At 43.7% G+C, this 13,673-nt stretch overlaps 1 protein-coding gene across 1 annotated transcript in view; it reads left to right on the top strand.

Moving 5' to 3' along the window:
- LOC119902939 (disks large-associated protein 1-like) overlaps nt 1-13,673 on the top strand; it is a 219,384-nt gene that overhangs the window by 74,568 nt on the left and 131,143 nt on the right. The window contains exon 2 of the mRNA XM_038719344.1: nt 11,850-13,384. Coding sequence (XP_038575272.1) covers nt 11,850-13,384 — 1,535 coding nt within the window. The remainder of the gene's footprint in view (nt 1-11,849; nt 13,385-13,673) is intronic.

Raw genomic sequence — 13,673 nt, 5'->3', positions numbered from 1 at the left:
AGTCACACTCAAAATCAAAGTGGAAAACCACTCTACAGGCCGATCCAACTTTGATGTAATGTCCTTAAAACAAGTCAAAATGAGGCTCAGTAGTGTGTGTGGCCTCCACGTGCCTGTATGACCTCCCAAAACGCCTGGGCATGCTCCTGATGAGGTGGCGGATGGTCTCCTGAGGGATCTCATCCGCCAACTCCTGGACAGTTTGTGGTGCAATATGGCGTTGGTGGATGGAGCGAGACATGATGTCCCAGATGTGCTCAATTGGATTCAGGTCTGGGGAACGGGCGGGCCGGTCCATAGCATCAATGCCTTCCTCTTGCAGGAACTGCTGACACACTCCAGCCACACTCCGCCTATGCATTGCCTTGCATTAGGAGGAACCCAGGGCCAGCCGCACCAGCATATGGTCTCACAAGGGGTCTGAGGATCTCATCTCGGTACCTAATGGCAGTCAGGCTACCTCTGGCGAGCACATGGAGGGCTGTGCGGCCCCCCAAAGAAATGCCACCCCACACCATTACTGACCCGCTGCCAAACCGGTCATGCTGGAGGATGTAGCTGGCAGCAGAACGTTCTCCACGGCGTCTCCAGACTATATCACGTCTGTCACATGTGCTCAGTGTGAACCTGCTTTCATATGTGAAGAGCACAGGGCGCCAGTGGCGAATTTGCCAATCTTGGTGTTCTCTGCACGGTGTTAGGCTGTAAGCACAACCTCCACCTGTGGACGTCGGGCGCTCATACCACCCTCATGGAGTCTGTTTCTGACCGTTTGAGCAGACACATGCACATTTTTATATATATATATATATATATATATATATATACCAAAAAAAAAACTGATCAGGCTGAAATATCACCACAAATTCACACACGTAAACTTCAGCATTTGCGTTTTTAGGTGTTTATATCGCAAAACAATATCAGTTACGTTACCACTCGTCACAACTGTCTGGACTCACAGTGCACTTGATCACGCCAATGTTGCATAAGCTGGGGGGAACTGTTATGCTCCGAGTCAAAAACTCTCTTGCGGTGCTCCCTGATATTTTGCGCCCTAGGCAACCGCCTATGTTGCCTATGCCACGTGCCGGCCCTGCGTATACCACATCCCAAGCAAAGGTTGTGATCTATAAAAACAAACTTGACGAAAGAATGTGTGGTCCTTCACGCAAATTCTGAGCCATGTGTATACACATTTACACTGCCTGTGAAAACACGGTATGGAAAAATATAACACTTTTTTAAGTAAATCATTCAGCGTACTGCATATGTCATAAAACAAGTTCTTATTTCTTTTAATTCATCAGCAGCCTTGTTAAGTGAGTAGACTGTTTGCATAGCCTAAATAAATGTTTTAAGTTAAGTGGAAAGCATTTGGTTTACTTTCTTTTTAAATGAGGAAATCCAAATCATCCCGTCTTGTATGTATGTGTCACCCTCCACCTTTTGACCATTTCCTTGCAGATTGGTTATAAGGGGGTGGAGCCTTTCCTCCGGTGCACGTTTAACCCCCACCAAACATGCTTCAGCTTCATCAAAACGAACGTCAATGTCACACTAGGTTTTGTAGCGTTTCTGTCAGAATTTGCTGTCCATGTCTTAATGCAGTCAGTAAATAAACTTTATTAAATATAGCACCTTTCACAGACAAGAGGGGTCATAAAGTGCTATACAGTAAATAATAAATAAAAATAAACTAAAAACAAAATGAAATAACAACACGTAAAATACAACCATATGGCTAGTTAAAAGCTTGTCTAAAAAGATGTATCTTTAGGTGTTTTCTAAAAGTTTTTAAAAGGTTAAAGGGACAGAGTTCCAGAGCCTTGGGGCCACTATACAGAAAGCACAATCACCTCTTGTTCTAAAATGTGTTCTGGCAATAGTTAAAATTTAAAAAAGGCTCTGTAAGTAATGATTAAAATTTAAAAATGCACTCTATAACCAATGAAGGGCCTTCAGCACAGGCGTAATGTGCGATCTCCTGCTGGTCTTGCAGCTGCATTCTGTACAACTTGTAGTCGGAACATGGATGATTTGTTTAAAGTGTACAGTACATTGCAGTAATCCAAATGTGAAGAAATAAAAGCATACTTGTGTAGTGTATAATATATGTGCATTTGAAGCGGATTTCTTCTCAACACATCATCGCAGCATTATTGTTCGGACACCACACTTGTTCATGCTTTTATTTCTTCAAATTTGGATTTTTTTTAGAAACCACAGATCTAATCTTAGCGATGTTCCTGAGATGGAAAAAAAAAAGGAACGGACCTAAGCAAGGCTGTGTCAGTTGTATGTTTTTCAGGAGTCCAGTATTGAAAGTCTCTGATGTGTAACTATTTGGGGGTTTGCTGAGGGTACAGTGCCTACCCTGACAGCTCTAACCTTGTCCACAAAATGAGACAAAAACTGGTTGCAGACATCATTTGAAAACACAGGGACACAACATTCAGCAGGAGAAACAATGTTGAGCTTCAGGATTTCTTTTACAGGCAGATATCAGATTAGTAAAATAAGTGGCTCCAGCATCCTTGATCTACTCGTTTAGGTCTATTAAGAGCTCTTTAAGATGCAGGCGGTGGACTTCCTATAAATGCTCAGTTCTCCGACAGACACCCCTCATCTGCAGATGGCGTCATTCATCCACAGGGATGTATTAACAGAGGGAATTTGCCTAGTGTTAATAGGTGCCACAGGGTGCAATGTTCATTAAAATATACGGCTGAAAAGTTCTCAGCAGCAAGCTGGTTAATAAAATGTGAGCAGGATGCTTGTCTAGCAGGCAGAGAATCCTCATCACAAACAAGATTAAATAAAATGCATTTGTGATCAAACACATATTTGATGTAAATATTAATGTTTAAACCATGATTGAGCGTATGTCCCTTACTGTGCGTAGGACCAGAGACATGATGAGTAATGGTAAAGGATTCAGTGATATTTTTAAGTATCATTATCCACATGAAAATTAAAATCAGCAACAATCCAGCTTAATAATGGAAGATAAGAAGTCAGAAAAATCAGTAAGAAAAGAGGCCACCGGCTTTGGTGGTAAACTAAAATACAATAAAATGTATTTAAATGACCAATTTTAGTCATTTGTAGTTCAAAAGAAGAGTATGTGCCAGCGCTCAGCGTTTGGCAAATAAAATGTTTTTTAAAAATCACTGTCCTCTTTCAGTCACGCAGCCACCCTGGCTTCCTGGCTGCTTAGGAGATGCCAGGGGACAGCTAACAGAAGCTACCTCAGGTCGGTCCACACCGGCTACTAGGGGCTGGCTAACTACAGTAGCTAACAACTGATCTACCAAGGTGTGCAGCCGAACTTCTAAATCACTGAGCCTCACCTCCATGTGTACAAATAAACTACACCTGTTACACGTACCGTTACCGCTAAAGGAGGCAGAGGAGTAAATGACCATTTGACATGCCGAGCAAGAGAGAGCAGGAGAGCGAGAGGTAGAAGGAGAAGCCATCGCTAGCTGCTAAGCTAATGTATGGTAGCGTTAGCTACCAAAACTCTTATAAACTACTATGGGGTTTAGTTAAAGTCGCTAAAAGATGGAAAGAACTGTGAGTGCTTAAGCAGAACTATTGTAAGATTAAGTTTGTAGTGGAAAAATAGTAGCTGTAATGATGAATCTAACACATTTAACTGGTATTCAGTTAGAGCAGCAAAACACGCTACCAACACATAAGCACCGGAGACGGAAATGAGTCAGTATGCTTACTGTAGCATGTCAGCACGTCCAACTCACTGCACTACTTTCCTGCATTGAAACAAAATGTTGCCTGACAGGAAGTCGGAAACACACAGTGGCTTGCTGCTTAAAAGTGCGAGTGAGGATAAATCAACATTTTCATGCGCTCAGTACTTTGCAGAGTATCTGGTCATAGGGCAGGTTGCCAGATACCAAAAGTGACCACAGGTTTTGGTCTCTGTGCAAGTACAATGGTACCGACAAGACAACAACAACTGTTGGGGTTCTGTAAATGGCATCATAGAGTATGGTCTAGACCTGCTCTTTTATGAAAAGCGCTGTGAGATAACTGTTGTTGTGATTTGGCGCTATATAAATAAAATTGAATTGAATTGAACAAGACTGTACTAGGCTGCACACATTGTCTACACCCTGTTGTTGTTTGACGATAAAATGTCCACTTTTGTATTTCTGTCTTTTACATATTAAACAACAATAAACACTGTGTTAGTATTTGTTGGCATGTGTCTTTTTCTACTTGGGCTAGTTGTTTCCTCCTGCTTCCAATCTTGATGCTAAGACCAAAAGATTAATAATAATATTCAACAGTTTAATTGATAGTGAAAAAGAGTTTAATTAGAAAGACTTCACTGCCTTGAGGAAAGCTGTAACTCCTGCCAGCGCAGCTAAACATTTTCCTGAAGGAAACTATAGTGCTGATGTACTAAGTAGTGGCCAGTGCCATCGAAGTAGGGGAAAACATCTACCCAAAAGTCACCTTTCAGTAGTGGGGATAATCCACATTGATATAATCAGGTGTATATTGCTGCTAGTAGGGAAATGCTGCTTATTTAAGCTCCTGTTTTTGGATCCTTGCACAATAATGTCTGACTTCACTAACACATCATCTGAAGTGAATCACTTCCTCCCTCGATTCAGTTAAGTTTTATTTTTAGACAATGTTGTGAGTAAACTGTCTTTCCAGTGTGACATAGTAATTAAAATAAAAGGACATCCTACCTTTATTTGGCCATAGAACAGACCTTCAATGTTCAATCCGGGGGTGTTTTTCAACATCTAAGGACACGTCAACTCATTACATAAGTCTGTTGAATTAGACATATCTAACGTCTGTGGCCTCTAATTATTTTGTATTGGTGTTAGACAATACAATGGGTGAACAATGACAGAGAACACAACAAAACACATATTCACTGATACAGCAGATATGCCATTAAGAGCAAACATTAGGGGGTTGTGATGGAGGTATAAGATATAGTAGGTACATTTGTAACAAAGTAGACAAACTATCTCTCAACAGGGGATGAGGGCTGAGACACCACTTATGCCTCATCTACATTGCTGTCTTTTCATCTGTTCCCGGGAGATTGAACAAACACTTACACTTGTGTGAGCTTTATGTGACATTGTCAATAACGGTTGATCAGACTTGGCCTTGGGTGACGTCAACAACCATAATGAGCACTGACGAACCAAGCGGTATCGATCACCTTGGTAATGACCACATAGAGGACTAGCAGGGCGTCCCGGCAAGTCAGTCAGAACTGAAGAAGCTTCTTTTTCTTTCTTTCTTTTTTTTTTTTTTTTTTTAACCTGTCCTGCCCAGCAGCCTGGTATAGAGTATGATGACCTGGATACCATATTGTGCCAGACAGATTTAACTTTAACAAGAGAGTATTAATATACTCCTTTGTCTGTTTTATTATTCATTTAATTATGTATTGATTTGTCACCGGGCCAGACAGGGGGGCAGACACGGGGATGGGGGGGCACAAACAGACAGCACAGAGAAAGGACAAGATCTGTAAGAGAAGGGGGATGGAAGGTGGGGACAACAGGGAAAAGCAGTGGGAAACACCAATTGCAGAAAGCAACGAAACCTGCAATAGAACAGAGAGGGGGGCTTGGGGAGGAGAAAAACTACAACAAACAAACACAAACAAAAACAAACAATAAAAATAATAATAATAGTAAAAGACAACCAGCCGAACAGCAGCAATAAACAGCTGACATAGTAAGACAACTAAGAGAAAAATGAAAACAAGAAAGAGTCACGCACACTAAATAAGCAACACAGCACAGCCACGTGAGCTGGAATAATAACAATTCATTTAAATAAGTAACTGAAAGAAAAGCATCAGGAATAATTCTACCAGGGACAACCTAAATTTGTTTGTGTCTATGTTTGAGACTGTGTGTGTCTGTGTGCGTGTGGGTGAATGTGTCTGTATGTGTGTGTGTACATGTGTGTGCGCATAAGCCTGTTAAAGAATGTAGTTGTTAGTGAGAGTGGGACGCCACGACTGTGCCACACTTACCCCAGCAACAGGCAGGCAAGAACCCCAGTAGCCAATAGGGGTGGGAGAAAGAAAAAAATTTAAAAATCAATCAAAAAACAAAGATTCCCAGATGCACCGCGATACAAACGCGGAAGACCCCGACCCAAATGCCAGTTGACAATGTAATGCCGACGGAACGCAAGAAGCGTAACCCGCGGAAGAGCAGCGCCTGGACGGACCGCGGCGCGCACACAACATAGACCAGTGCCCCCCCCCCACCCAGCACCCCACTGCCGCACAGCGAACAACCAAAACGCCCAAATGCCACGCAATCATCAACACCAAGTGACGAGCCCAATGCGCACACTGCGCAAGCATGGCGATAGCCAATGCCCAGCAGCCCCCCCGCACGAGGTCGGGCAAACGAGAGAGAGCAAGCGGAATAACACGACAGTGAAAGCCAGGGGAGAGAAACACAAGCAGCAAGTCCCAGCCCGGCAGCAAACGCGCCGCACAGGTCACGTGCACCCGCCAATAAAAGTCCGCCGTCCCCCCAACCGCCGGAAAAAAACGAAGGCCGCCGGCGCCAGCCGACATCCCCCATGCCCAGCACGCCCCCCTGGACGCCGTGCAACACCAGCCAAACCAGCAACGAGGCAAAATCAACCAGCTCAGCTGCATGCCACCACCAAACCACCCACCCTTCAAGGGCTGAGAACTCCAGGCACAAGCCCAGAACAAACCGGAGCACAGCCCTGCCCCGCACCCACACTGCACATCCCGAAAACTAATATATTCTATACTATATACCTCAGTATCCAGAGGGGTCCAACAACAGGCCGACAGAGAAATGGGGAAGCAAGGATCCGAGGCCAACGAAGCAAAACGGGGACGCAAACTGGTCCCTCCAAGCCAACGAGGAAATGCTTCCCCCGGACTCCAATGCACAAACTAAACGCCCAGCAGCCATTCAGAGACCCTGCCCAGGGAAAAAGTACAATGCATCAAGATTCATCGACAATTGCCCCACAATCCCACAGCAGCCCTCCAAACCGCAACCGGATCAACTCGTGCAAAGACCCCCACCCCCAGAAGCCAGGGCACCCCGCGACCCCCCAAAGTGCAAAGGACCCCAGACCGCATGTCCCGGGGGAAGCTGTACCCCGCCCCAAGGAAGAACAGCAGAAAGCTGTGACAGGAAGCTCCCTGCCGCCAGGGAGCGATAACGCGGGAGAACCAGGCCAACGGTCCCCCAGCCCAGCCTGAAGAAGCTTCTTAGATAAGAGGCGAAAGGTCGAGTATCTTCAACCAAGTCCAGTTGCCCTTGATTCAACCCTCCTTGGATAATATTTATTGAGATTTTTGCTTGTTTGTTTTATTGAGGTCATGTTCCATCCCGATTTGTCTTTGTAGACATTGTTCGATGCCAATTTTGTAGACATTGCCCAACCCTACAGAGTTGTTGATTTTGCTGCACAGCTTCAGTAATACTTATTTAATTTTGAAAAACATATTTGCAAAGAAGGAATCAAAACCCATAGTTTGTATGCAATATCTATAAAATATATTCTAATGGTCTCCAGATGGAGAGTGGGGGTTCTACTGATCTCAGTAATTTTATTTATTTATTTAATTAAAGGGACAGTGCACATTAATGAACATCATTGATGTAAATATGCCAGATTTAGCCAGAAGGCTATTTTTCATCTGTAGTCCCTGGTCAATAAAAGTGTGTGTGTGTGTGTTTGTGTGAGTGTGTGGCTTGTCCCAACTAACTTGCAGTTACTGTTGCTTGTTAGCAGCCCTTCTACCAGTGGAGCTGTCAAGCTGTGTTAAGTAGTTGTGTCACAGGCCAAGTAGGACAGAGGAAACACACATATACACAACGTACCTATGCAACAACTCCACCACAAATTCAAAAGTGCTAGTACACACAGCCATGCATGCAGCATTCACACCAACATAAAACTGTTTTGCGAGCAGTGTGATCCCTGAAGCCTTTTCCCATAGTCTCCTGAAATGAGAACTTACTGTTATATAAGGTCAGAGAGAGGGGACTTCTTACAGCAGTGCACTAACAAGTGCAGGCTGAGTGGATGTGTTTGCCGAGTACACTGAGTACAAATGAAAAAGAAAGGCCTTGAACTGGAAAACACATCTACTTTTACAGTTTTCTGTAATCTCAACTGATTTGGCACATTTACTGAAACAAACTTACAACTGTCAAAACTCTAAGTACAACCCTCACACCATGTGGTACATTCAGCACACCACTCTATGCAACCTGCAAAAAGTGATTACTCAATCAAAAGAATTAACTCATGTTTCAAATGTAAATAAATCCATCTTGGAATAAATCATTTTAATCAAAATTTCCTCCTTTATCATTGCTTAAACCAAGACAGTCAAAATGCAGACTTCTCGTCAAATGACAGTGTACTGTGTCATTTAACCCCAAAGTTATCTTGATAAACTCAAATCCTGCTTTGTGGGATAACTTCGGGCATGGGCGTAAATTTAATCTCACAGTACGGGGGACAATAAACATAAAATTCCTCAAGAGCAATTTTTGAAGGGGACACAAATAATACAGCCAAAATTGTACTTGGATAGGATACGTGTACACAGAGAGAAGTCTTACTATTATTTTTATGTGTATATATATATATATATATATATTAGATATTTAAGGGCAGCAGGCCAACTGATCTGCCTCTACAACGGTTTATCTACAGTATCAACCTAATATCGGTTCACACACAGGATTATCGCTGTAGTAAGAGATGCACAGATTACATTATTCCTGGCTGATTCCAGTTACTGATTTTTTTTAAAGGTCTGACCTGCTGATTTAAATTTTCAGCCGGTCACATTGCTGCGACGTGTTTCTCATGTGTGCACAGACAGTAACCTCATGTCACAGCACACACACAGGCTAAAACATGTCTTAGGTGTGCGGAAGTTATTCACGAGTGAAGAAGACGCAACGTTCACTACATCTGCAGAGAAACACAGAAAGAGACACGTTCTTGTATCACGTTAGAAGACAGCGATGGATATTGTAAAGCATGGACCTGGGGCCTGTACCATGAAGCAGGATTTGAGCTTATCCAGGTAACTTCGGGGTTAAACCTGGGTTTTCAGTACCGCAACGGTGGTTCACTTCTTACCGGGGTAGATCGCCATGGTAACTTATGCTTAACGGCTAACCTGCTCCGGAGCAGGTTATATTCCAGATAAGAGATCAACTCTATGAAAGCACCGCCTGACCAATCAGCTCTCTTGGAAAATGACATCACCATCTGGAAGAGATCCCACAGACTGTTTTATAGGTTCCCTTTATGTTTGCCGTGGTGATACGGAGAAACTTTTGTATAGCGACATTATCCTACAGAGAACGATTGAAAGCCTTTTAAGCTAATTAAAAGGTTTTCACAGTAAACCTACTTACTGCTTTGAAATGTGTTTTAAAATTTTTATTTGCTCCCAAGTCCGTTTCACACAGCTCGTTGCAGCTGTTACAATAAATGGGTTTAATTTATCTTATGTGAGGCTGAATATTATGAGTAGTTTGGTAGGGATATTGAAATCAATTTTAATATAAACGGAGGCTAGTGTTGCGTCGTTCAAAGGACATTTCGTTCATTTGCCCTAATCTTGTATATGACTCAGGAGGAGCGAGTAGTATGAGGGAATAATTTGTTCATTTTCATGCATGCGTGAATAGTCTTGGACTCTTACGTTCACTCGTCACACAGTAGCTGCATGGGCTCTGTCAGCGCAGAAAACAGAATTGATTAGTTCATGACTGTCAACTGTGGGTTTCTGGGTTTGAGTCGTTCATTTGTCACTGGACAGCATAAACTATTCGTTCACCGCTCACATGGGTCCTCCTCAGAGTCTTTTGTTCACTCGGCAGGCTGAGTTACTGCCAGCGCCGCTGTCACTGGACTGACATTATATATTTATTTTGTTAATTATGTGACATTTAATAAAGCATAACATTATTACAGCGCAGTGATGTTGTGCTATAGTTTTAACTCACCAGTACTGTAACTTTAGTCCTGCTAGTGTTTACAGCTAACAGCTGATGAGAGTTGTTCTGGGTCCGCTCCACCTCAGTGCAGTGCCAAGGTTCTACTGGAAGCCAAATTACCTTTGAGGTAGTCTCCTCTCCAAAACAAAGGGAGCTGGTCATTAAAACATTAAAACACAGCCACATAGCAATGTTTACATTAGCCCTTTTACTTTTTATTTATCAAGAGAGCGGTGCTGTTGTTTCACAGCTCTTGACTGGTGAACAACCTGCAGTGTTTGAGAGCGATGTGCTCATGTTTGTTTCTCTCTGTCAGCAGAATCCGGACCTGATGTGGCCCATTCTGCTCCCAGAACTGCCAAACTGCTGCATTTATATAATGTCTTTATTTCTTTGTTCCTCTCTCTGTGCTGGAGTTCTTTTAAGAACTTGGAGGCTTTATCCAGATTATTATTAAATTGGTTGAATTTGAATAAGAGTGTGTTTATTCATATAGTGTGTCAAGCTTATTACTTCAATATATTCCCCGCAAATCTGATGTCAATATATAGATTTTACTCATGGATAGGGATGTTAGGCTACTGTATGAATGAGCACTTTAGAGATATAATGATAGTAATTTTAATTATATATACATATATATGGCTGGTCTGATTGTATACTCAGGAAAGATTGTGAAAATGGACAGATTTGGTATCGGAGTACTGGTGATTGAATATTCACAACATATTTCTGTGGTTTTTACATGGTTTGAATTTGGTTGTGACTCCATGGGGCTTTATACAACGATGATAGAGAATGATCAAGAGGTGAATTTGTGCATTATATTTTGTCAATTAAAGTTAGCCAGGTAGCCTTCCGTGTTTGAGAACTGCACTGTTTTTACATCGCCCACTAGAGGGCTGCAGCGCCGCAATAACCAACCTAGTTCAAATGAACAAAATGACTCAAAAAAAGTTTAGTTCATTTTAATGAACGAGATTTGAAGATTCGAGTCTGTCAAAAGAGTCACTTTTCCCATCACCAATGTAGGCTATTTATTTTAGGTTAGTAGCTATCTTATAGGCAATCACAGAGACTGGTCATGTACCGCCACTGTAGGTGAGTTTTCAGTAGCCTGAATTTAGAGAATGGATTTTTCGTTTCGTTGCTTTATGAAGTTAATTTAGAACAATGTTTGGAACACTTTTGAATGCGTTAAATAAATGAATCTCATTTTTGAAGTGATGAGAAGTTATTAAAAGTGAGGTGGAATGACCACTTAAGGCTATTCAGTGCCCGAGTCGATAATGTGGAAATGCCAACACACAGCCAAGCTGAAAGAATAAGGCTAATATTTTCATAAACGCCATAAGAACACATCAAATCAACATATTATTATAACACGTCATGATTCCTGATGTCATGATTCCTGAATCCTGAAATCACAATAATTTGTTTTTGTTGAGTATTTCTCAAATTTGTTGAATGAAAGGGTAATTTCACAGTATCTTTAAGCTTTACTCAAGCAAGCACTTGCTCTTTATTAACAATGACGCTGATCAGAGCCTTTGTGGGTAGGACTACAATTGAATGATATTAGAAAACAACCTTTTTATGGTTAACAACCAAGCCAATCAGGACCTTTGTGAGCAGGACAAAAGTTGGTAATGCTATTGAGCTGCTCCAGAGTCACACATATCAGGACATCTTAGACAAAGTAGCAACAGTCATCATTGTACTTACTAAATGCTCATGACTTATTAAGTCATTTTTGCCTTGCCTTAACTGTTTGTCTTATTGCTCCTCTCTCTTCCTGTCTTCCAGAGTCTGCAGCGCTCCTCTCAGGGACAGTTTTCTGCAGCCCTTCGCTGGTCAGGGGCCTGCCTGGCATCTCTCATCCATATCATTCCTCTTTTCATCCACCCATCCTTCCCTCTGTCATGAAAGGCCTGTCCAGTAGTCGGAGTCACCATCACGTGGTCTCCTATGAACCATCATACGATCCACTGGGTCACCATGTTGACCGCAAGCCATATTTGATCAGTCAGAATGACATGCCTTTGCCCATTCCCATGCCACATCCAGCTGAGCTGCCCTACTACAATTCTCAGCGTACCTCATACCCCTCTGACAGCAACAGCATCGTCCCATATGGAACCTTCCCAAGGAGGTGCCACTCCACCTCCTCATCTCACCATCCTGAGGTAAAGGATGAGTGTATGGCCATGGTACCATATGTAGGAGGAGGAGGGGGAGGAGGAGGAGGAGGAGGAGGCTATGGAGGTAAAACACCCACCCGGGTACCAGCAAACTTTGCGGACCCGTTTGAGCGTCAGCTGTCATTTTCCAGAGATGGCTATCACACACTGCAGTACAAACGAGGAGTGCTGGCCCACAGTGGGGGGATGGGGGCCAACAACAACAACAATGACAGCCCAGGGAGAATTCGCCACCTTGTCCACTCAGTCCAGAAACTCTTTACCAAGTCACATTCATTGGAGGGGCCACACCATACACAGTCCTCCAAGGGGGCCAATAATGGAAGCATTAATGGTAGTGGTGGTGGGGGTGGTGGTGGAGGAGGTGGTGGTGGTGGTTCAAGGGCCAGCCCAGAAGGTGAAACTCCACCAGTGGGAGTTCGCCACAGGAAGCGCAGCAAGAGCCGTGAGCGCTGTCGATCAGCAGAGCCCAAGCATCGAAGCCACCACCACCACCACCAGCTTCACGGCTCAGCATCTGCTCCGGGCTCTGGATATTGGAGCTCAGATGACAACCTGGAACGGGAGCTGTGTCTCTACCACCCTCACCACCATCAACCCCCACCCTCACCCTCACCCTCCATTTCCCCCTCGCCCATCGCCATGACAATGGGCCGGTATCCTGGCAACAACCCCGACAAGTTCCCCCAGACTCCCCTCCCTAGTCTCTCCTCCTCGCAGTCCCAGCAGTACTTCATGATGGACCCTTACAGCACACTCAGCGAGCACACACACACCCATGCACACCATGGCCACACACACCACCATTCCGCACTCAAAGCCTCCCGGAGCAACAACGATGTGAAGTATGCAGTGTCGTCGGCATGTGTGCCAGTTAGTGGTAGCAGCAATAACAGCGGTGGCGGTATCGGTGGAGGAAGTGGCCCCTTGCTGCCCCTGGGTCTTGTGGACGGGCCCCTTGTGAAGAAAGGGGCATGGTCGTCAAGCCTAACGGTGAGCAGGGCCCGAGAGGTCTACACCAACAACAGCAGCCACAACCAGCTACGAGCCAGCGCAGGATCCGGTAACCTAAACCTAGATAGAGCTCTAGTCAAATCTAAGGGCAGTCAGCAGCAGGAGCGCTCTTGCCATTTCTTACAGGTAAATAATTCCTCCCCACTCACATCCAATACGAATCGATTCACCCTTCTCCCCTCTGTTGCCTCCCTTTTCTCCACAACTTACTTTCCTCACCAATGTTTCCTCTACATCAGTGATGTCCAGTCTTGAGAAACATCAAGGTTTTCAGTCTTACTAAACACTACACTTTATGACTTTGCTGAAGAAGTGCTGGAGGATTCAACCACGAGTTCCAGGACTTGTCCTGGCATATTCACTTTATTTGATTCACATTGGTCAAGAAGTACTAGTTTAGTGGAAATGACCTGTC

The sequence above is a fragment of the Micropterus salmoides genome, unplaced genomic scaffold (genome assembly GCF_014851395.1).
Source record: "Micropterus salmoides isolate LMB-PRFRI ecotype aquatic unplaced genomic scaffold, ASM1485139v1 Ms_hic_scaffold_14, whole genome shotgun sequence".
Classification (NCBI taxonomy): Eukaryota; Metazoa; Chordata; class Actinopteri; order Centrarchiformes; family Centrarchidae; genus Micropterus; species Micropterus salmoides.
This window is presented reverse-complemented; position numbering and strand designations above follow the sequence as displayed.